The sequence below is a fragment of the Rhineura floridana genome, chromosome 3, assembly GCF_030035675.1.
Source record: "Rhineura floridana isolate rRhiFlo1 chromosome 3, rRhiFlo1.hap2, whole genome shotgun sequence".
Lineage (NCBI taxonomy): Eukaryota > Metazoa > Chordata > Lepidosauria > Squamata > Rhineuridae > Rhineura > Rhineura floridana.
The window spans coordinates 3922911-3947201 of record NC_084482.1 but is presented as its reverse complement, the minus strand read 5'-3'; the positions used below and the strand labels follow the sequence as shown (position 1 = coordinate 3947201).

At 46.8% G+C, this 24291-nt stretch overlaps 2 protein-coding genes across 3 annotated transcripts; both read right to left on the bottom strand.

The window, feature by feature from the left end:
* Positions 1-2316: 2316 nt before the first annotated feature.
* On the bottom strand, positions 2317-9357 carry LOC133379180 (caveolin-2-like). The gene is made up of 3 exons (XM_061613918.1): positions 9000-9357; positions 8459-8646; positions 2317-3359 (listed from the first exon to the last, which is right to left on the bottom strand). The coding sequence occupies exons 1-3, from the start codon at positions 9150-9152 to the stop codon at positions 3209-3211; spliced, it is 492 nt and encodes a 163-aa protein (XP_061469902.1). The 5' UTR covers positions 9153-9357; the 3' UTR covers positions 2317-3208.
* A 2621-nt stretch (positions 9358-11978) lies between these two features.
* Positions 11979-22684, bottom strand: AVPR2 (arginine vasopressin receptor 2). Of its 2 annotated transcripts, none has more exons than XM_061613917.1 (3): positions 22461-22684; positions 16799-17651; positions 11979-12207 (listed from the first exon to the last, which is right to left on the bottom strand). In XM_061613917.1, the coding sequence occupies exons 2-3, from the start codon at positions 17628-17630 to the stop codon at positions 12005-12007; spliced, it is 1035 nt and encodes a 344-aa protein (XP_061469901.1). In that variant the 5' UTR covers positions 17631-17651; positions 22461-22684; the 3' UTR covers positions 11979-12004. The 2 variants fall into 2 exon arrangements, with proteins under 2 accessions (XP_061469901.1, XP_061469900.1); XM_061613916.1 differs by having other exon boundaries at positions 22477-22684.
* Positions 22685-24291: the final 1607 nt, after the last annotated feature.

Below are 24291 nucleotides of genomic sequence, written 5' to 3'. Positions count from 1 at the left end.
GTGTCAGTAGTTTGATGATCATGTGCTTCCTTTTTTATAGATGTTACCTGTGCAGCATGGGACAGGACTAGACAGAAATGGCTCCCATTGCCACATTAGTAACAGATGAATCAGGCCTGTGGCTCTTTTTGTATCAGTCTGAGCTACAGCAATAAGGGTAGGGACACACATACTTTGTGCCAGTTCCAGCGCGCCTCCATCTCTCTTTTCTGAAAATGGGGGCACACGATGCTAGTCAAATTCTAGCCCTTTTACTCTAAAACATGGTCAGATCAGCTCATTTTTTAGAAATTCACCTTTACATAGATTTTGTAACTGATTGGTAGATCAACCTGTTGCCCCAGGTGTGGCCAATAGAAACTCTTTGCTGTAGGCCCATGCAGAGACAGCGATTGGCCCAACGCTTTGCTGTAGACAATCGTGAAAGGTTGGAAGTCAGCAGTGGGAAAGGGAGGTGTGTCCAGCTGAGGGCAGTCACTTCAAAACGCAGCCAGAAAAAACATTTTCTGTGCTTTTGAACTAGTGTGCCCTCAGCCTAAGAAGAGTCCCCTTTCCTATAGATCTGTTAAAAGTGGCAGAGAAGGTGTGTGCTTCACACTGAAACAGGGATGGGGAACCTGTGATCCTCCAAATGTTGTTGGACTACACAACTCCCATTGTCATTGGACATGCTGGCAGAGGTAATCAATGTAGCGCGGTCCTGGGCTTGTGGACGACAACTCTCATAATTCCTGACCATCGGCTATGCTGGCTCAGGCTGATTAGACTTATCATCTGAGGGATCTGGAAGGCATCATATCTGTAGTGTGTCACATGTCTCAGGCTGTGAACACACTAGTTGCCCACAGCAAAGCTTTTTCATTAGCCACACATGAAGGGGGAACGGGTTGATTTGCTGATCAGTTCTAAAATCTCTGTGAAACTGAATAATAAAAAAAAAACTCACTTGAGCTGACCCCACCAAGTTTTACAGTAAAAAGGGGTGGGGTTTGACTAGCATCGTGTGCCCCGTTTTTAAAAGAGAGAAGTGGAGACGCACTGGAACTGGCAAAACAGAGAGCGTGTCTCTACCCCTAGTCTTTGTCTGTGTGACAAGGCCTAGTCCTAGCTGCTAGAATGCTAGAATTATAGTAGAGTTAGAAGGGGCCCATAAGGCCATCGAGTCCAACCCCTTGCTCAATGCAGGAATCCAAGGTAAAGCATACTCAACAGGTGTCTGTCCAGCAGCTGCCTCTTGAATGTCTCCAGTGTTGGAGAGTTCACTAGGCTGAGGCTGTAAACACACTAGTTGCCAGATCAAAGTATTTCCGTTAGCCACATCTGGAGGGGGGACGCGTTGATCTGCTGATCAGTTGCAAAATCTCTGCAAAGCTGATTTTTTTTAAAGAAATGCACTCAAGCTGCTCCCCCCAGGTTTTATAGTAAAAAGGGGTGGGGTTTGACTAGAGTTGTATGCCCCCGTTTTCAGAAGAGAGAGGTGGAGACACACTGGAACCTGCAAAACAGTGAGTGTGTTTCAACCCTGAGTTGCTGTTCTGTTTACTACGAATAAATACAACTATTGAAGTTCTCCTGATTCCTGCTGCTTCCTGGTATTAGAGCAGACCCAATGCAAGGTTTCTTCACACAGTGAGTAAGCGTTTCCCAAACCCATGGAATAGTACATTGGCTACCCCCATCTAGAGCGGTATAGCATCCCCATCCCTGGGCTAAAACAAGGACCATAATGCAACTATGCTGTTCAAACCTACTCTCACATCCGTAGCTTTAGAGTTAAATTTAATAGCTGCTGGCCATCTCTGGTGTTTAGGCAAGAGGCGGCACATAGATCCCTCCTCTAGCGCTGAAGTGTCTGGGGCAGGAACAAGTCCACAGCAGTGTGCAGCTGCCTCTTGGGTTGATGGCAACTGTACAGAGCTATACAAAGGCATGCACCAGCTCAGAGGCGTGGCTGGGAAAGGGAGGTATGTACTCGTAACGTTACACTTGCTGCATAAATGCACGCAACAGGCTTGCTGCCAGCCAGAGCTTTAAGAGGTACCCTGATGATAGGCACCAGCAGCTGGAGCCTGCAGTATTCCTGGCAGCAGCATGCAAAGGAAATGTGGCATTTTGAGGTGTGGTTCCTGGCACTGGGGAGGTGTGTATTTGTCTATCATCCATCTATGGGTATTAGAATGGCAAGGGATTGCAGGGGGAGACAGACTCCTGCTGCAATTTTTATGCACACTCAAATCCAGCATATTGAATTGTGCTGCATCTTACACAAGGTCAGCATAGCTGGGAAGGGTAATGAAGCAACTGGGGTTGCAGTCCTCATGTCCTTATAACTTCCACACATCTGCCACCGATCCCCGTAATCCCTCTGTGAGGAGGCAGCCAAGGTCGCTCGTACAGAGCTTTTGTTTTCTCCATGTCCTTCCTCGTAGCTCTCATTTGTGTCTGTTTTGCTGGACAGAATCAAAAGGAGACAAACCAACTTTTTTTCTTTTATTAAATGGGGGCTGGGAGGGGGTTAACATAATTTTAAATCCTGGCTATTGTTGTGGGGGTGGTGGGGCTGGAGAGGGTGGAGGCTGGCTCCCCCAGAAGTGACTGTGTTCTCCCAGAGCCCAGCACTGGGAGTGGAGTTGCCCCATTTCCTCCCCCCCACCTTGTGCAAATGACACACCCCAAATTGTCAGGTTAGAAGGCTAATCCCAATAATGGGATAATGGGAAGGTCGCAACCTCTGGAGGGGCCTCAGGATTCCCATCCCTCAGTTGAACTGACTCTGAGATATTAATTGATACATGGGCTGACTAGAATCTTAAGGAACAGAGGAGAGTTGGACTGGAAGCCAGGACTCATACATTTCCAGTTCCCAAATGGGGAGGAATATTTGAGAATCCGCTCCTAGAAGAATCTGCAATTCTGTCTGCAGATCTGGCCAAATGAGGGCAGAGGGTGGTGGAAATCAGAGTAGAATATGGATGTTTTGATTTACATCTTCCCTGGAGCACCATTTCCCTCCAGTCTCCCCACTTTTCTTCCCTCTGGGCCTGCTCCCCCCCACCCCTGCCACTGACTCCACTTTTCCATCCCAAGGTTAAAAGGTCTCTGTTAGTTCTATCCTCTTGTGTGAAATCAAACATATTCAGTGGGTCTTCATGAAATGGGAAGGTGAGTCTTTGTCATGTAGGCCTTAGAGGGAGGGGGCATCTCGGTGTCACTTCTCAGTAATGGTGAGGTAGATGGCACTACAGCAGCGGCCCAGGCTGGTAAAAAGTGGGGCCACTACAACATCCAGGATACTGGCCCAGAGGGTGCGAACTGGAGGCATTGCCATTGTGCACAGCTGGATACAGGGCATCACACACCTGTGGAAAGGAGGAGGAGGAATTATAAGGCTGGCTTTGCTAGCTTCCCTTCAAACCAGAATCCTCCCAACATCTTCCTAATTTAGGCTCCAGTTATGCCACCTAAAGGCCAATTTAAACTGACCTGCAACACTGTTTGTAAGAATGTCTTTAATAGCAGGTAAACAACCTGTGCCCCCCCTGCAGCCTCATGTTATTGACCCCGATGGCTCCTGACGCTGCTGCGATCTATCAGAGCTCCTTCTTTCTTGTTCGCTTCCCTCTTATTTTTTTCTGGGCTGCTCCATGTGACCTCTTTCTTGAGTATTCATCCTTATTTGCTTGGAGAAAGCTTATGCAGCCATTATATGTTGTCTTCTCTTTCTTGAGCATTCATCCTGATTTGTTTGCGCAGAAGTTATACATCTTTCCATCAATTGTTATCCCATGCTTAATTTAAGTATATTTCGCTGTCACTTTCCTAACAGTAAAAAGTCTGTGGGTTTTTTTTAAAAAGTATATTTGTTGTGCTAGAGCAGCATTTCCCAACCAGTGTGCCTCCAGATGTTGTTGGACCACAACTCCCATCAGCCTCAGCCAGCATTGCCAATGGTCAGGAAAGATGGGAGTTGTGGTCCAACAACATCTGGAGGCACACTGGTTGGGAAAGGCTGTGCCAGAGCAACATGGTGCTCTAATTGTGCAAACCTAAGTAAAGCAGGAAGGTCGTTATTTCAGATTAGTTAATCCAGAACACTTCTGTCTCTGGCGCTGCCCATTGTCATCTTTGGTCCAGCTCGCTGCCAATGTGCAGCCCCTATCAGAAAAAAGGCTGCCTGCCTGTGACTTCTAGAAAATGTATGTGAACTGTTTTAAGACACTATTGTACCATATAAAATGTGATAGAATCAGAATTAAGCAGTAACCATTTTTTTAACTGTACCACTTTAGGCTGCACATTTTTTGAACAGCTCTCAATTAAAAAATTAAAAATAAAATATCCCTGCACACAGGAAAGAAGGTTCGGTTGAATCCTTTCCTTTGACATGTTCGTTTTCTGTTTACAGGGTACTTTTGTTTTCCCCACAGTGATGTCCAAGAACATTCTATCATTTCATTAACTCCATTTGTTATCATTAAATACCTCATTTATTTCATGCTTCATTGCAGAAAATCACATTCATTTCCTTAAATGTAATCCATTTGATGCTCACATTTATCTTTCTCTTCCTGTTTCTTAACCTTAAAAGAGGTTGGGTTTTTTGGGGGGAGGGGACTGCCACCTGTGGTGATTGTGCCACTAATTTTGGCAGCTCTATCTTGGTAGCTGATGCCGTCTTTTCCATGAATATTCTGGATGTTACATCATTCTGAGGCATTTGTGGGAAGAATAATGTTTGCTACAAACAAAGGTGGACCCTAGTGGTGGCCCTCATTCTTCTTAGAAAACAAAATAATGTCTGCTAGGAGTACCCATTGCCATAATTGGCTTTGTTGTCACTGCTAGAAAAATCCCACCCCTGAATTGATAATGAATGGACATAAATGGGATAGTGGACCAGGGACAAATTGCCACCCCATATTTCACAACAGGAACAATTATATCATCTCCTGAAGTGCTGCTTGCCAATCTCTGCATACCAAATGAATAAGCTTTTCTCAGAAAGAAACCCATCAAATAAGCTGAGCTGAGAAAAAGGTAGGTTACATTAGTGAGTAAGTCTAAGGGTTAAACTGCCACTTTAGTTTTGAAAAGTGCTGAAGTCGCATTATGATGATGAAACAATACGTCACTAATTATTGAGCAAGCTTTTGAGTCTAACAGAACTCTTCATCAGGCTGAATGTTAAGCAGGAGCAGAAGAAAAAAAGTTGACTAGGGATAAGAGGCCATAATGCAGGGGTGGGGGACCTTTTTTGGCCTGGCAGGCCAGATTTGTATCACACCCCAGTCCCACAGGCCAATTGTGACAGGTGGGCAGTCACCCATGATGCCATGATGCTGTCAGGTGACTGACAGGTGGGCGGTCCCTGTCAGTTGACCCATGGGGGTGGGGGGAGAGATCTGGTTTACCAATGCATTCCCTGCAGGGACCATGCTGGTAAAGCAGCACTCAGCAGAATTAAACCCTGCTGATGAGCTGGTGGGTGGGGTTGAGGGAAATGGACGTCTTAGAGCCCTGCTGAGCCAAGACTGATCTGTGACTGGAGCTTCCGCACCTTCACCATAAATGCTGCGTGGGTCAAAAATTCATTTTTTGTTGTATATTTTTAGAAGGGGTGTGGCTATAGGGGTTGTCTTGAAAAGCACCTGCACTTCAGAATCTACCACTCCACCACTGCTAATCCTATTAATTACTGAATGCATTTGTTTCATAAGGAATGAACCAAATGGGCCCCATTCAGTTTAATCTTTTATTCATTCTGAAACGAATGCGTGCTCCCAACTGCAGTGGGTAGATGGAGCAGGGTAAATGACTGATCACCCTCATCCCCTTTCCTGCTTTTGTAGCTTGCTTACTTAATTACTAGCTGCGCTTAATAGAGTTTGAGGTGTCCATGCTCAGTTACTTATGGTAGGCAACATTTTTGGCCTCTCTGCCTTTGTAACTCCCCCATATGCCTCCACTTTTTCATATCCCTGCTAGGCAGACAATGCTCATCTGCCTCTTCATCTCGCAAAGCGAGGCCTTCACACAAACAGTAGGTGCTTCCAGGTTATCGCTATTTTGCAGGTCAGATTCAGTTACATGCTGGCAAATTCAGGTTGTGCAATTAAAGTGGATTTGGCACTCCTGCACAACAAACTTGCTTACAAAAATATTTTTAAAAATAGGCGATGGGAAACTGCATGGAAAGTGAGGGATAACAATCACTTGACACGACATCATATAGCCTCCACTGCTTACAAATCAGCATGTGAATGCTCAATAAACAGCTGATGTCATATAACCATCCCCAAACTTTGTGCAAAGAAATCAGGATGAAAAAGAGCAATAAATAGGTTGTCTGAAAGGAACTAGAGCCTCCATGTCTGTGCTGGGCTGGTGCGTGCTTCTATGCGAGGGACAGGATAGAGGAGCTGCCCAGCTCGTGTGCCCTTAAAATCACTTGGGTGTGTGTGTGGCAATGTTAATTTTTGGGAGAGTCAATAAAACCCACACACAGGTTGACAGTTGCACTACAGCATTCTCTGCAACAACAGACATTCACCACTTGGAGCATAGCTGATCCAACACCTGGAGGCAGGAAAATGGCTTCAGCTGGCCGTGAAAACCAAGGGATGTACATTATATGTTGTTGCTGGCCCCTAATTCAATCCACTTGGAGCCTATTCTGCAGGACAGTCTTTTTTTCTTCCCACAGTTTACCTTTGGTGACATTTCCCATGAATTGTGGCTATTCATGTCTTCGACTCCATCCTTTCATCTCACACACAGGAACAGAGGACTTTCTAGCTGTCCCCCCAGTATGTCAGCTGAGAGCAGTGTAGGGTTAAATGGGCCCTTGTGCATTACACACACATTCACCTTTCTCTGCCAAGCTAGGAAGAGACTTAAGGTCACACTGTAGACTGCAGTGGAGGATGAGCTGATCTATCATGTGGCTGTTTCATCATTAAGCATAACTGCTCTACCACTCGTCAGCTCCTGCCAGGCCATTTCACAGGCCCAATGGATGGTGTGGCCCTTCTTGATTTGTAACTCAACCATTCTGTTCATTGATGTTTTCCTCTTTAGTGGCCTTCCTTTGTCCAGCAGAGGGCACTGCAGGCAACAGCTTGGTTCTGTAGTTCCTTGCTTCTCATATGACTTTTGGCAGATAAGTAGAGAGACAGATGAAAGGTGGGCGACAGTAAAGACAGATCTCTTCAATGGCCGGTTTTGGAGCTGAGTAGGGGCTACAAATTGCTGGTGGTGGTACATCTTGATCTCTCTAGACTGGTCTGGGCACTTTTGCCTGTTACAACTCTTCATGTGTTAAGTATGAAAACAATTTTTCTGTCTTCAGGTAGCCCTTGTCAGAGTGCCTTGCAGTAGTGGAAGCTGGTGACTCAGATGTCTGTGAGGCAGTGAATCCACTCCAGGTTTTAGTCTGAACTTGCAAGAAGCTGTCCAAATGTTTGGACTAAAACCCAGAGCAGATTCACTGCCCCACTGACATTGGAGCCTCCAGTCTCCCCTGCCTTGCAGTAGTGGATGGCATGGTGGTGCTCCCCCCCCCCCTCACCATGTTGCTACTGCTTACTGGGAGGTAAAGAAGGAGGGGTGAGGTCGGTGCAATGCAAATGCACCACTGGGAGCCTCAGATTGGCTTTGGTGGTGGTGTGCTTGCACCCTACCAGCTTTGCTGCCACCTCGCCCCTCCCCTTCTCCCTCTCCATAAGCAGCACCAGCACGGCCATTCGGAGGTCAGGGGAGTGCCGCCACACCACCATAGCATCCATTATTGGTAACTTGTGTGCCAAGGATCCCCTGGATGCTGCAAGGGAAGCTGGGGTCATATTTTATCACAGACTTCCCTAACCTGGTCCCCTCCAGATGTTGCTGGACTCCCACTCCCATCACCCCTCCTGACCATTGCTTCTGCTGGCTAGGGCCGATGGGAATTGTAGTCCAACAATACCAGGTTCGGGAAGGCTGTTGTTCTAGGGCAAACGCTCCATTCAAGGGAAGCACTGGCCACCGGGCCTATCACTCAGACACAGGATTGGCAATGTTTGGCAAACTGATCTCAAGGGAGCTGATTTGTCATTATTAATCTACTCACTGAGTGAAGAGCCTCTGTTAAGCATCCAAGAAATCATAGGACCATAAGCTGAAAATCATGGTGTAAGAATGGACTTCACCAACCTTGTGTCCTCCAGACATTTTGGACTACAACTCCCATCAACCCCAGGGGCTGATGGGAGTTATGGTCCAAAACATCTGGAAGGCAGCAGGTTGACAAAGGCTCCACTAGAATCATATAGTCTCCTTTTGGCAGTTCCCCAAAAGACCATTAGACGTAGCTTTGGGGCTGGTCAACGAACGTGCAGACAATAGTCAGCAAAAGGCTGGCCATGCGATTTGGCAGGCCAAAGGGGCAAGAGGAGGCAGGACAAAAGGAATGGACCCTCACCAGATATGCAGGCAGCCTAGGCAGGCAAAGAGGAAGCCTGAGAACAAGGAGACTGGCACGGCACACAGCAGTGAGATGATGCGGTAGCACCAGAGGCGCGAGCTCTCAAAGACTATGTCGCTCCAAGTCCAAACCCGGTCAAAGCTGCGGAACGAAGAAGGTTCTGCCAGGATGTCAGAGAATTCCAGCTGTGTGGAGAGGATTGGGGTAATTGGGTCACTGAAAGTGTTCCAGCCAAACGAGCACATTTTATGAAGCAGAGTAAAGCATCTTGGGATCAGGAGGATCCATGCTATCTCCTGTGTGGCTCCAGGGCATGTAATGGACAGCCAGCTAGTGGGCTGGAGAAGAATCTGTTGGGCAAGCTGGCAGAGAGCTGGAAGCCTACACTTCAATACTGGGAGGAGCCTAGGATCAAACGGGACACAACTCCCACCTTGGGTGAGTAGGAGGGAGCTCTGGTCTTAGATTTTAGGAAGTCAGAGACTAGGCAGCATGCCCCCCAACCAGAAAGAGGCTATTCCTTGGCTTCCCTTGTTACCTTAAGATGCTGGTTGATCCCATGTGGGTTCCGTGGGTCCACTTTGGATGGTACGTTGACAGTGGACTGCAAGAGAATGGGGGATCCTGGCTCCTGCAAATGAGAGTCTTCTAGATCCAACTTGCACTCAGTCAAGTATTTGTTATTAATCATCTTGCTGGGAGGGAGGGAGTGAAAGTGGGATCAAAACAGCAGGCAGGATCACTCTGTCAGGAGGCAGAATTCTGGAACGTCTGTCTTCAACACTTGCCCCTTGTTGCATATGCTACTTGTTTTACTGAAATTATCCTATCTCTCCTTATCTGTTCTGTCTGGCCAGTCTCCCCTTGCACAGCCTTTTTCTCTCTGTGTGTGCAGGAACTTGACTCCAGTTCTATTTTCAGCTTTGGCCAACATAGATTGGAGGGCAAGGGGGGCTGAGGAAGGTGGATCTCAGCAGTCGCACGCCCCCGCCTGGTATTTGCATTCATGGGGCTAGCCAGATACATCGGGACAAGGGGTATAAATATGCCACCATCCCAGAGCTCCTTTGCTGAGAAGCGGAAATGGGTGGGGGGGGGAAGACCCAGCTAAATATAGTGAGGTGTCACCAGTATGGTGATAACACTCAGCTCTATCTCTTTCTTCCATGTGAATTGGGAGAGGCGGCTGAAGTGCTAGGCAGGTATCCGGAAGCAGTGATGGGCTGGATGTGGGCCAATAAACTAATGCTGAATCCTGAAAAGACAGAGGTATTATGTGTTCCAAATTCTCAAGTCCAGGAGATGGGAAGATAGCCTGTTCTGGACAGGGCTGCTCTCCCCTGGAAGGAGCAGGTCCTCAGCTTGGGGATACTCCTGGAGCCAGCATTGTCACTGGAGGCTCAGGTGGCCCCAGCGGCTAGGAATGCCTTTTGCCAGTCCCGGCTGGTGCGCCAGCTGCAGCCCTTTTTGGGCAGAGATGACTTGGCCATGGTACTCCATGCTCTGGTAACTTCCAGATTGGATTATTGCAATGGGCTCTGTGTGGGGCTGCCCTTGAAGATGACTCGAAAACTTCAACTGGTCCAAAATGCAGTGGCCAGAATGCATATAACCCATTGTTTGCCAGTTCACTTCTGGGTGCAATTCAAGGTGCCCAAATATCTGAAAGACCACCTTCTTCCCTACAGACCCAGTCAGGTGTTAAGATCAGCAGAGAGGCTCTTTGGGTATTTCTGCCAGAGGTTTGGGGTGGCGGCGGCCTGGAAGAGGGCTTTCTTTGTGGCAGTCCCTAAGTTGTGGAATTCCTTCCCTACAGAGGGGCACCTGGCACTTATGCTGTACAGTTTTTGGCAAATGCTAAAGTTTTAATTGTTTTTAATGCCATATTTTAAATTTCTGTAACTCACCCTGGGATCTACTAGTGAAGGGCAGGCAGCAAAATGATGATGATGTTGATGATAATGCAGGAACAGGCTATTCCTGGAACTGGGAGCAAGATGGGGTCCAGTAGGTCACAACAGAGGGGCTCGAGGCAGGGAATTAAATGGGGTGTATACCAGTGGCAGCCAAATGAGATTTATAGATGCAGGGCACCATCTAGTGGCTGTGAACTCCTTTTTGATAGACCAAGAGAGCACACAGCTGTGCATTGTGCAATCTTGCTAGCTTGCAATAATGCTCATGAGATCAAAACTGCAGGAATCAGAGGTACTTGGTGGTATCTGAAATATTTCTTAGAATCTCACAGGACTAGGATAAAGCATGGCAGTGCAAAGGTTTCTGCTGAGGTTCTGTGAGATTTAAATGGATCTGATTTTATACCACAAAAGCTCTGGATTTTTTTATGGGTCCCACTTTTGCTGCACTATAATGTGGTAGCATTGGGAAAGCATCCCATAACATCTAATAGTGCAGATAAAATAGTGCAGATAAAACTCACCAATAACATACTATTATTGTGTCAAGAACATGTTGCAGAATACATCTGCAATAAAACACCAGTCTGGAGGGGCCAACTGGAGATCAGAGGAGCACTTTGACCCCACCACATAACCCAAATAATTCGTATTTATTTCTGTCAATAAAAACATTTATTAAAAACAACAACAAAAATAAGTGTTGTTAGTCAAATGATGTACTTATACAGTTAGGTAGCTTTGCCCAGCGAGCAGGCTGAGGGCTCTTGCTTATTGTGAGCTATGTTAGGATCTTCTACGTGTGGGTTATGCAGATTGTTGGTAATGTTGACACAATTTTGATTTTTGATCTTCCCTTTTTATATGCACTATGTGCATTTGTCATTGTTAAGTTGTTACCTCTAGTGGTTTACTCTTTTTTGCCTACGAGATAGTTTGTTGTCTGAGGAGGTAGAAAATCCAACCACTCACCACCAGAGAGAATGGGGCATGATCCAGTGGTGAAATCTTTTGCACAAGCTGCGTTGGAATAACAGGTGACAACCTGTTAGGGCCATGAAGCAGATCTGTTTCTCCCTCCCACCCTTAATGGTGTGAAAGAGGCAGCCGCCTTGTTTTGCTTCATGCTTGTGCTACCTCCTGATCTTTAATCTGACCCTCTAAGCCTGATTGGGGGGGGGGGAGGGATACAAAAGGTTAGAACATTTCAAATAAATGCAGTGTGTCAAACAATTCCAGTCCATCCTTCCCAAACCTGGTGCCCTCCAGATGTTGTAGACTACCATCAGCCCTAGCCCTAGCCCAAAATGGAAGGTACCAGCTTGGGGAAGGCTGATCTAGCCAAAGGCATCATTTCACAGGTTCCAGAGGGCACTGAAGACAATGATCATCCAGCAGTCCTATGTGACCCAGCATCCTTTTACTAAGCTCTGCTCTGCTGAATCATGCTTCTCTGTTGCGCCGCATCTCCTCCCACTGCACAGTACTGATTGCCGAGAAAGAAGAGAGAGAGTGGCTCTCCTTTCCAGGAGTTTCTTCTGCATCCACTTTTCTGGCTATGCCTGTGGAACAGAAGGAACATATTCCTGGCCAGGTGCAGCATCTGTATTGAGTGTGGAGCTGTGGCTCAGGAAAGGGTGTCCCGTCCCAGGGAGGAGCTAGCCGTGAGGGTGGAGTCCTCCTGCAGGAAGCCAATTCGCTGGTGGGCCAGCCTGGGGCAGAAGATTCGACACAGCTCACCCGAGATGCTGCTGCTAAAAGTGGCATAGACCCAGGGGTTTGTGCAGCTGTTGAGACTGGCAACGAGCATCAGGAGGGTGAAAGCTGGACCTGGAGTAGAGCAAAAGAGTGAAGATCAACTCTGGGCTATTGGCACAGCCTGGGACTTCCTAGAGCTCAACCCTGGCACATGTTCAGGAATACAGATAATAAAGGCCAGGGCACCTCTGAGCACAGAGAGTGCAGTTCCCCCAATCACAGGCTGCTCATGTGTGTTTGGGCTTCCAGGGGAGATGGTGGTGGTAGTTGTAAACTTGTTTTGTTACCCGCCCTTCACTATAAAGGCCAAGAGTCACAGCAATTTAAAAATACAATATTAAAAAAAAGTTCAAAACAAATATGATGAGATTTCTAAAGAGAGTTGAGCCCCAGTTTATCTCTAGTTTGTTTATTATAACATTTATATCCCACCTTTCCTTCAAAGAGCACAAGCTAGTATACAAACAATTGTTATCTTCAAAAAAAACTGGCCACACGGCACAATCCTTGCTTATCCCTGAATTCCTAATGGAAGGGTGAGTGGGACTGTCTTGTATTGGGAGCTGGTTTTTTAAAAAAAATACTGTTATAGGGTTGGGGGGTTAGGATGATGTCTGTGGGTTCCCTTCAAGCCTGTAATCTTGTATGTAGAAGCTGGGATTTACAGTGGAAGAAACCTGCTGTACTGATCCATTCAGTTTCTTTGTTAGGTTAATTGGTCTGTGAAATACCCAATCTACATGTCAAAGACTTGACCAAGAGAAGGTGTGTTGCCATAGGAATGAGGGTAGCCCTCCCCCCTCCCCTGACTGGGGCAGGATTTTTGAGTTAGTCTGAGGTGAAGCTGGAAGCTGAATGGACACACAGAAGCTTGCCCAGCTCTCTGTGCTGAACCCCAAGCCATGGCTTGGAAGACTCCTCTAGAAGCCTAATGGGGAAGCAACATCTGTTGGACTGTTCATAGAATCATAGAGTTGGAAGGGGCCTTGTAGGCCATCGAGTCCAACCCCCTGCTCACAGCAGGAAATCCACAGCTAGAGCATCTCCCGCAGATAGCTGTCCAGCCTCTGCTTGAAGACATCCAGCGAAGGGGATCCCACCACCTCCCTAGGCAGTTGGTTCCATTGCTGAACCGCCCTTACTGTCAAGAAGTTCCTTCAGAGCATATAGATAGAGGTGATCCAGTGGACATAGTGTACTTAGACTTTCAAAAAACGTTTGACAAGGTACCTCACCAAAGGCTTCTGAGGAAGCTTAGCAGTCATGGAATAAGAGGAGAGGTCCTCTTGTGGATAAGAAATTGGTTAAGAAGCAGAAAGCAGAGAGTAGGAATAAACGGACAGTTCTCCCAATGGAGGGCTGTAGAAAGTGGAGTCCCTCAAGGATCGGTATTGGGACCTGTACTTTTCAACTTGTTCATTAATGACCTAGAATTAGGAGTGAGCAGTGAAGTGGCCAAGTTTGCTGACGACACTAAATTGTTCAGGGTTGTTAAAACAAAAAGGGATTGCGAAGAGCTCCAAAAAGACCTCTCCAAACTGAGTGAATGGGTGGAAAAATGGCAAATGCAATTCAATATAAACAAGTGTAAAATTATGCATATTGGAGCAAAAAATCTGAATTTCACATATACGCTCATGGGGTCTGAACTGGCGGTGACCGACCAGGAGAGAGACCTCGGGGTTGTAGTGGACAGCACGATGAAAATGTCGACCCAGTGTGCGGCAGCTGTGAAAAAGGCAAATTCCATGCTAGCGATAATTAGGAAAGGTATTGAAAATAAAACAGCCGATATCATAATGCCGTTGTATAAATCTATGGTGCGGCCGCATTTGGAATACTGTGTACAGTTCTGGTCGCCTCATCTCAAAAAGGATATTATAGAGTTGGAAAAGGTTCAGAAGAGGGCAACCAGAATGATCAAGGGGATGGAGTGACTCCCTTACGAGGAAAGGTTGCAGCATTTGGGGCTTTTTAGTTTAGAGAAAAGGCGGGTCAGAGGAGACATGATAGAAGTGTATAAAATTATGCATGGCATTGAGAAAGTGGATAGAGAAAAGTTCTTCTCCCTCTCTCATAATACTAGAACTCGTGGACATTCAAAGAAGCTGAATGTTGGAAGATTCAGGACAGACAAAAGGAAGTACTTCTTTACTCAGCGCATAGTTAAACTATGGAATTTGCTCCCACAAGATGCAGTAATGGCCACCAGCTTGGATGGCTTTAAAAGAAGATTAGACAAATTCATGGAGGACAGGGCTATCAATGGCTACTAGCCATGATGGCTGTGCTCTGCCACCCTAGTCAGAGGCAGCATGCTTCTGAAAACCAGTTGCCGGAAGCCTCAGGAGGGGAGAGTGTTCTTGCACTCGGGTCCTGCTTGCGGGCTTCCCCCAGGCACCTGGTTGGCCACTGTGAGAACAGGATGCTGGACTAGATGGGCCACTGGCCTGATCCAGCAGGCTCTTCTTATGTTCTTAACTACAACTCCCATCAGCCCCAGCCAGCATGGCCACTAGATTGGGCTGATGGGAGTTGTAGTTCAAAAAAGTAACTTTTCCAAGCTCTGGTTCCTTCTAATGTCCAATCTGAATCTACGCTCCTGCAACTTAAAACCATTAGACCTAGTCCTACCCTCTGGGGCAGCAGTGAACAAATCTGTACCCTCCTCTATGTGACAGCCCTTCAGGTACTTAAAGAGTGCAATCATGTCACCCCTCAGCCTTCTCTTCACCAGACTGAACATGCCAAGTTCCTTCAACCTTTCCTCATAAGACTTGTTCTCCATACCGGCTATCATCCTCGTCGCCCTCTTCTGAACCCGCTCTAACTTGTGTATATCTTTCTTAATGCTGTTAATGCTGCGAGTCCCTCCATCTTATGATCAGGCTGTAGGGCCCTGCTTTACAGCGCTTCGCATTACAGCGTTCTGCTAATACAGCGGTTGTGAATTGTGGAAAGGCCCCGCTTTACAGCACTTGTTCTGCTTTTACGGCGGTTTTTTGCCGCCGGGTGCCATTTTGGTCAATGTAAGTCAATGGGATCCGCTTTACAGTGGTTTTCACTTTACAGCGGGGATCTGGAACATAACCCGCTGTATGAGCAGGGCCCTACTGTATCCTAAAGACACCACAGTCTCCGCTGATCTTCATTCCAAGGAAACTGAACCCTGGGTAAGCGCAAGAACCCCTGGAAATCTCTCACTGCTAGGAGATTGTGGTGTGTTCCATGTTCTGTGCCGTAATGAGCTTAAATTCCTTGTTCCAATTTTGCAAAACAGGACAATACATACAATTTGTCTTATTTTTTCCTTTTTTCCATAAGCTTATTCCAATTCCATTATTTACACACTGAGTTCATTAAAAGATTTTCCAAGAATGTTTGGTCACGGGGCAATGGAATGATAAGAGGAAAACTTTGGGCAAGTGCAGAGGCATGAGTAGGTAGACAGATACCCTGTGAAGGAGGCCCAGGTAGCCAGGCTGGAATGCCTTAACAGGAACTAACTGCACATGGTGAAACATCTCTAAAACTATTAGGATTAAAAAGGCTCACTCAACCACAAAGGCAAACTAGGCATCTGTCCGGGGTGCCAAAGTTCTAGGAAAGTTCTACAAAAAGGTCTTGGAGAGGGAACCACTGCCTGCACTTTTGGAGGAGTTACGCAGAGAGAGCAGTTAGCCATGTGCCAAGTGGGCAACACTGCTCACATTCCAGGGGACATGAACAGCGATGAACTTTCTGCAAATAGATCTTCATAGGCTGCCCATAGACGGTGGGTGCTTCCCGATTACTCCTATTCAATCACATGTTGGCAAATTCAAGTTGTGCAATTACAGTTGATTGGGAGGTCTTGTGCAACAGACCTGCATCCCCCAAAGATCAGACTTCTTGCGATAAGAAAAATGCACAGGAAAGTGTGGGGTAATGTTTGACATGTCATCTAACTGCTACACACACAAGTCAGAATGAACTCTCATTAAAAAGCCAACATAGTCTAATCTTCCTTCAAATAAACCAGGATGAATGCTCAATGAACAGGTAATTTGGAAGCACCTGAAGAGCCAAACTATGCATTCTGTTAGACCTGTGTTCTTAAAAGCATGCTCAGAACTAGTCACTGTCTGTTCAGAAGCAGAGTCCATGGGGAGTCCATGATCTGGATCATGACAACGCAACAATGGGTGGAAGGGTGGTCAATCCCATTCCATTTTCCCATTGAAAATCATCCCGAAAGCTGGGGGAAAGTGCTGGGGGGGGGGGAGAGGAGGAGCATTAAACTCCCTTCCTGCCACACTGTGCTCCAGATCGGCGGGGGACGGGGCGGGGGGCTGCAGCTGCTTTTTCTGAAGAAATAATAGCCCATTTCTAAGCACATTTTTATGTGTGCACAACATAACTTGTAGCTTGGATTCATATTTGTAAAGGGAAGGAAGTAAAGAAGTGACAGAAGTTAAAAATGAAAAGAAGACTGTCCAAACCATAGCCTTGATCATTACAATGTCCCCTTGTTATACTGCTCCACATACGATAAGAGATAATGGGGAACACACTTTTGATCTGCATATGGGATCAGGAATTGGAACGCTGCATCGCATGCCAGCTTTAGAACATGAAACCCGGCTACCTGTGTGGGCCCTCCAGATGCTGCTGGGTGACTCACCATCAATGGGTGCCTGAGGATCCCACACAGACCACAGTTGGACTAGGAAGAAGGGGGCCCAGCAGAACACGTAGATAAGTACAATGACTAAAGTCATCTTTAGTGTCTTGGACACAGCGCCTGATATTGGGGAGCCCCCTCGCCGGTTGCCCCGGCCTCCCAGTGCTCCTTCTGGCCCCAAGCGCAGGCTGCGGTGGACCTCACAGAAGATCATGACCTGGCAGGTGGCAATGAAAAAAGTAGGGAGGATAAAGACCATCAGAGTCACCCAAGTGACATAGGCCCGGGCTCCCCAGGGTTCAGCAAACTTAGCCCAGCATTCGTGGGCTCCGCTAGGCAGTTCAGTTTTGGAGAAGATGAAGAGCTGGGGGATGCTGAAGAGGAAGGATGCTGTCCATGCCACCACCAAAGGTCGATGCCAGCTGGCTGGACCCTTCCGGAAAGCCAACATGGGCCGGCAAATGGCTCGGTGGCGGTCATAAGTCATGGCCACGATGACGTAGGAAGAGGCAAACATGCCAACCACCTGCAAGTATTTGATGGTGCGGCACAAGACATCGGGGCCCTGGAAGCGGTCGGTGATGTCCCAGATAAGCTGTGGCAGCACTTGGAAGACAGCCACGGTCAGGTCAGCCAGGCAGAGGTGGCGGATGAAGCGGTGCATGGATGTGGCCCAGTGACTGTGGCGGAACAAGGCTCCCAGCACCAGCCCATTGCTCAGGGTGGCTAGCAGGAAGATGGAGGCCAAAAGGGCGATTTCAGCTTGGGCCAGAGCATTGTCACGGTCATCGGACAGAGGGAGGGAGGCGTTAGAGGTGGGGCCAGGCAGCATGGCAGTGTTGATCAGTTGCTTCTGCAGAAGGTAAGAGAGAGAATAAGAGAGTCAGAGACGAGATCTGAAAAAAACCACAGTATACCCCCATTAATCCAACTGCTACGCAACTCAGCACTGCAGGAGAAAGCACAAGAATGCAACACAGAGAGAGACATAGTGTTATTCAGCCCTATTACATGATGTACTGCTGCGGCTCAAGGCTGCACAAGTGAAGGATCTTAGTCTGGATACCTGTTCACCTATGGCACTGCAGAGATTTGGTTTATTGTGAAATGACTTTTTTTTTGTAGGCAATGCTGATGTATTGGATAGAGCAGCCTGCTCCAACCTGCCGCCCAGATGTTTTGGAATACAACTACCATCATCTTTGACCATGCTCTGTGGGGATGATGGGAGCTGTCATCCAAAATGTCATCCAAAAGGTTGGGGTAGATAGTTGGATTTGGACCAGCAAGGCATAGGTTCAAATCCTTGCTCAAGCCAGAAGCTCAGTGGATGACCTTAAGGAAATCATGAAGGGCCGTTAGCGCTATGCACAATCACTTGGGGGGCGGAGTATTGAGACCCATTTAGATGAACAAAGTTACTTCAGAGCAAATATGCATAGGATAAGGATTCCCATCTCAGGTTGACAGGTTGTAAGGACAAAATGGGAGTAATAAATGTCACATGCATAATGAAATGGGCTGAGAAGGTGTTAGTTGTATACATTGGGTTAAGAAATGTTATTTTAAATATCACTTTTGTGCCACAATGGCTTCTAAGCAGGTTACAAGCATAACATCAATAATAAAACCCATGCACAATGAAATAATTCCCTCAAAACACTGAAAACATTCATAATTAAAATTTAAATATAAAACAAACCTGTCAAAAAGTAGTTCTTTTTAAAACAGTTAAAAGAACAATTAAGTAGATCAAGGAGTTCAGGTTCACTGGAATGCTTGCCTAAACAGGTGCATCTTCAAGAGTCGGCAGAATATGAAAGAGTAAACCAAGATGAGAATCTAAAATTAAGCAATGGGCATTTTTAAAAAGTGTATCTTGATATCTGGTGTGCCTTCTACAGATGAAGTACATATTCCAAACATTTATCCTTCCAGCAAATGTTTGAAATATGCATTTTATCTATGGAAAGAACGCTAGATCTCATAATACTTTTTTTAAAAAATTCCCATTTCTTCTTATTTATTTTTTACATTAATATCCCACATTTCCTTTAAAAAGCTCAAGATAGCATACATGATTATCTCCATTTTATCCTCACAACAACCCTGTGAGGTAGGTTGGGCTGAGAGACAGTGACTGGCCCAAGGTCACCAAGCGAGCTTCATAGCTGAGTGGGGATTTGAACCCCGGTCTTACAGGTCATAGTCCAACATCCTAACCATTACACCACACTTGCTCTCTTAATTTTAGATCCTCATCTTGGGTTACTATTTCATTTTTCTTGATGAGTGAACATTACTTTTTATAGTGAGAGAGCCAGACATTCACTCACTCCAACTTGTCTAGTTTTGCTTAGGAAATTCTACAAAGTGCTCACGGGTGCTGGCTCCTAGTACAGTGGAAAGCAGAAACTGAATCCACCGCCCCAGAAGCATGAACTGAGGGTTATTATCACCCCTAAATCTCTGCATCACAGCTGCTAGTCAAGCCCCTCTCCGTCCCTGCCTTAGGCCCCTAGCACAGGCCTCACACATCCCAGTTTCCCATATAAGCTGCTTCCTGCAGGCCAGAGCCATGAAATCAGCATATGTGCACTTTCATGGTTGTGGCAGCAACTATTCTCTTCTTGCATCTCATGCTTCTGAGACACCAACAGCCTTGACCTTCTCAGTTGGGAATAGCATACTTTTTACATTTGACACACTGAAAAACAAGCTCAGGTGTTTTCCTGAAAGTGCATTTGTTAGTATTGTAACTAACGGCTATTGGGCTGCTGTGTTTTGTTTGTGTGGTTGCTTGCTAACTATCAGGGATGGCTGACTGATATTTCCTCTGCGGGAATTAATGGCTGGGGATGTTTCCTGAATGGGCAATCGATCTGCAGGGGGTGATATGAGCCCAATGCACACTTCTCTCTCTGTGTGTGTGTTTGACTATGAACAGAGAGAATCAGAGAGCTAGTCAAAACTGGAATGCAACTGTTGTTATTGGGAAATGTGATACTGCATCATTGCTTTGGCTGCCTGCTGTTTAAGGCTGTTTACATGCTAAGAGTTTGAAATTCACAGGACTCATTTCCCCCTCAGAGTGCTTCTGTACATAGTGCTTTGCAGTTGTCCACACCTGCACTCTACACTGAGAGTTGAAGCTGCAGCTATACTGCTGCTACCTGTACTCACAGGTGAGTATGTACTTTGCAGGTAGTGTTCATCAGTGTTCGGAACTCTCTTTCTCCAATTATGGTTTCCACGCCACATGCCCGAGGTGTTTGCTTACCTGTGTGCCCACCATTTATTGTTTTTTTTGGGGGGGGAAGCTTTCTGCTATACCAGACAAAGTGTGTTACATCTTCTTAAAAAATGGGTGTGTCCCACCAGCTGTACCAGTAGTCTATCCTCCCTGAATTCAGGAAACCTAAGGTCTCTTGTGGGCATGCAATACCTGTGCACATACAGCCGTGTTTTTTTAATTTTTGAGATACATGTTTTCCAGTATACCAGATTTTCACAAAATAGCTTTTTTTTTTTTTTTTGGCAAAGAGTGCGTTGTGCCCAGCCCCACCAATGGCTCACTGGGAAAGCAGAAGCGAAGGTGAGTGAGTGAACAATCGGAAGCTAAGTGACATCCCAAGGGGCAGAAAAGAAGTGGGATGCTCTGCTGTGGTGTCACTGTGGTGGGGAACTACTCACACAAGAAAGGTACTGTTTAGCGTGCACTTTCACCTGTACACGTGTGCTGAAATGCAAATTTATTCAGTTTTAAAATATTTTAGTATCAAAACTGGTTTGTGGGGAAAAAACTGCATTACAGAAAGAAGCAGGATGTGCTGGATCAAAGTTGAGAGCACACTGAATGTGTACTAAATATCTGGTTGTGTGTACATGGCCTCAGAATCTACTTGCTTCCAATATGCTTTCCTTGGATTATTTGTTATTATTATTTGACATAGCTATCACAGAGATGCCTTGAGTCTCCAGCACTCCCTCCCTGCACAAAGAAGCAGACCCTGCAAAGAGACCATCCCTGGAACTCCTTGCTGTTTTGGGGAAATGGAGGGAACAACCTGCCTCTTTTTTAGCAAGCCTGCTTGCGGGCTTCCCCCAGGCACCTGGTTGGCCACTGTGAGAACAGGATGCCGGACTAGATGGGTCACTGGCCTGATCCAGCAGGCTCTTCTTATGTTCTTATGGTTAGGCGCATGCTTATAGCTTGCAGTTACATAGATTGTGGGCACACTAGTCGCCTACAGCAAAGTGTTTCCATTGGCCACACCTGGGGGGGGGGCATGGGTTGATCTGCTGATTAGCTGGAAAATTTGTTTGAAGCCGAATTCTAAGAAAAAAAACCCACACTCGAGCTGATCCCACCAGGTTTTACAGTGAAAAGGGGCAGGGTTTGATCAGCATAATGTGCCCCCATTTTCAGAAAAGAGAAGTTGAGATGCACTGGCACCAGCAGAACCGTGAGTGTGTCTCTACCCATAGATTAACTGGAGTCTGATGGCACACTTTTTCAAAGTGTACATCATGTAGCTGCTTAGAACAGAATCAGATACTATCTCTCCATCTATCCCAGTTCTCCAGGCTCACTGGCAGCATCTCTTTCCTAGGCTGTATTCCATTAGCTACACCTGGAGGGGGAATGGGTTGGTCTGCTGATCAGTTGTGAAATCTCTTTGAAGCTGAGGCTAGAAACACTGTTCTGGTGGTTCCAGTGCCTCTCCACTTCTCTCTTCTGAAAACAGGGGCACACGATGCTAGTCAAACCCCGCCCCTTTTTACTGTAAAGCCCAGTGGGAGCAGCTTGAGGGTGTTTTTTTAAAATTTGAGCTTCAGAGAGATTTCACAACTGATCAACAGATCAACCCGTTCCCCCTCCAGATGTGGCTAATGGAAACGCTTTGCTGTAGGCAACCACTGTGTTCACAGCCTGAATTAAAAAAAAATCACTCAAGCTGCTCCCACCAGGTTTTACATTAAAAAGGGGAGGGGTTTGAGTAGCGTCATGTGCCCCCATTTTCAGAAGAGAGAGGTGGAGAGCATTGGACCTGGCAGAACAATGAGTGTCTCTCTCACCCTAGTCCGACTGTTTGAAATCCACCAACTGGAGATGCCAGGAAGGGATTGAACCCGACACCATCTGCATGCAAACCATATTGCTCTACCAATGAGTTATCCCCCTTCCTTTCCCCACCTTTCCCCTTAACAACCTCTTCTTCGACAACTTTTCCCAGATGCAGTCTATTTGTATTTTGGTGTTCACATAACACCTAATACAACAAATGCTGACATTCTCCGATATTCCAGCCAAGCAAATAAATCCTATTTCCAAGGCAGCCAACATCAGGCCAGCCAAAAAACATGCCCCATTCATTTCACTGAGCTTTGTACATGATAATTTTCTGGCTTATTATGCCCCTTATGATCCACCTGTTCCCCGCTATCCTGTCTTTAATGATGGCTCACTTTGCTTCACTGTAGGGTCATTTCCGTGGTGCAGCACAAGAGGAGGAAGAAATGTCCGGATTTGGGGGTGCTGCCACTGACATTGGGGGAGTGTATGGCAGATTAAAATGGGGGTGGGGTGGGACAGACAGTGGGGCTGGAATCTTGGCAAGAACAAGAATGGCAGAACAAACTTCCCACCTTGGTGTGTTACCTGTTCAAGCAGTTACCTGGTCGTCCATGGTCAGAGCATGAGCTGGCAAGTAGCCTCAGAGGTGAAACCTCACCCTCTCTGCTGCCCACAGCTTGTTTGCAGAACTCACGGGGGAAAGAGAAGCACCAGCCCCTTCAAAGATATGCTGGGTGCATCCCTCTGAAGGGCAGCTGCTGAAGTCCTCTGAGTTCTCTCACCTGGATCTTGGTGAGGATGCTGCAAGGTGCCTCTCAGTGAGAAAGTCAGTGCAGGAGTCTTGGGTAGCTAGGAGGGAGGGGCCCAGTGAAGGGGAGGAGTTTGGTTGGGCTGGCTTTCCCCCACCCTCTGGACAACACAGCTGACAAAATTTGATCTCATGCCAAACATACAGACTCTGCAGTAGGTGGACTTTCTCAGGAGAGCCAAGGAGAACCTACAGGAAAGGGAAGGGGCACCCCAGGAGATGTGTTGATGGATGACCCCTTGACCCCATACTCCAAATGTGTGAAATGTTTAGTCACAATATTAATCTCAATAGCAACATCACCCTAATTCTGGACCTGGAAGCCTCAAAATCAATAATGGTGTGCATATATTTTGGGGGGCCCTGGGATCAGGATGTGCTGTGTCCGAGGCGCCTCTTGCTCTAACCAGTAGACACTACTTTCTTCCCAGAGCAGGCCTGCACATTTTGTGTCCTACATGTTGTGAAGGCCAGAACTAAGGTCATCACCTTGTTTTCTGGCAAAATGTTGTTCCCCCCTTGTGTTTTGAGCAGTGACACAACAGGCAGGAATTTAACCCTCTCAGAGGGGCAGGGGGAAAGTTCCACCTACTGAATGTTCTGCCTGTGCCATGCAGCTGTTAAAGGCACAGCAGCAAAAAGCAGGAAGGTAATGCCAGCTTGGACAGAAGCCAGAAACCCTGGATTATTAAGCCCACATGCACACATACCTCCCCAACCCTTACCCTAAAGGAATTCGGTTCCTTTCTTCCTTTTCCACATCAGTTGGCACCTTATCAAGCTAGGGGATATGGGGCAGAGAGATTGTATCACCACTCCAGACCTGAAAATCTCACATTGAGTTACCTGGGAGAGGAATAAAAATATCTGCCTCCTCCCCATCCTCTGCAGGCCCACGGAGTACATGGAACAGTTGCACTTTCTAGATGCTTGGCAGTGTCAATACTAGAGCTTGATTCATATATTCATCACTGTGCAAAGTGAGGTGGGCACCCCTGGTGGCAGATGTTGGGTGTGCTATTAGGAATAGCAGAGCGGGAAGCAGACACTTCTGAGCTATGGGGCACAATTCTCCAGAAAGTCATTCTGCAGAAGCCCCATGGAAATGAGGAGGAACTGTGCAAGAGTGTGGCAGGACAGGTCTGCGGGATTGCGTGAGCTGAGGACAGAGCCAGTTCCAATCTCTCCTCAATCACAAACTCACTAGGACTCAGAGGCAGCCAGGGTGGGTGCCCTCTGGATGTTGTTGGACTCCAACTCCCATCAGCCCCAACCAGGATTGCCAATGGTCAGGGATTATGGGGGTTGTAGTCCAACAACATCTGGAGGGCATAGGGTTGCCAGGTCAGAAGCATCCCAAACCCTGAGATTGCAGGGCGGATCCTAGGGATGTCATGGGGGTGGGTCCCAGTAATGTCATGGGGCAGGCCCTAGTGATGTCATTAAGCATGATGCATTAAGCAATAGCCACAGTTGCTTGGAGCATACCACTCAAGCAAAAAAAAAATTGATTGGAAATTAAGATAGAAATCTTAGCTAAATGAGGATGTTTCCAGGTCCAGCTGAAGTGACGGAAGAATTCCTTATCACCTGTTTAGGGAGCCTGGG

Coding starts and splice junctions, on each gene's coding strand:
- LOC133379180 (XM_061613918.1), bottom strand. CDS start 9,152: ATGATTAATAACAAATACTTGACTGAGTGCAAGTTGGATCTAGAAGAC. Junction 8,647..8,999: donor GGATCAACCAGCATCTTAAG/GTAACAAGGGAA, acceptor CTCTCCACACAG/CTGGAATTCTCTGACATCCT. Junction 3,360..8,458: donor CTAGGCTGCCTGCATATCTG/GTGAGGGTCCAT, acceptor TCCTTTCCACAG/GTGTGTGATGCCCTGTATCC.
- AVPR2 (XM_061613916.1), bottom strand. Junction 12,208..16,798: donor TCCTCAGGCACCCATTGATG/GTGAGTCACCCA, acceptor GCTCTACTCCAG/GTCCAGCTTTCACCCTCCTG.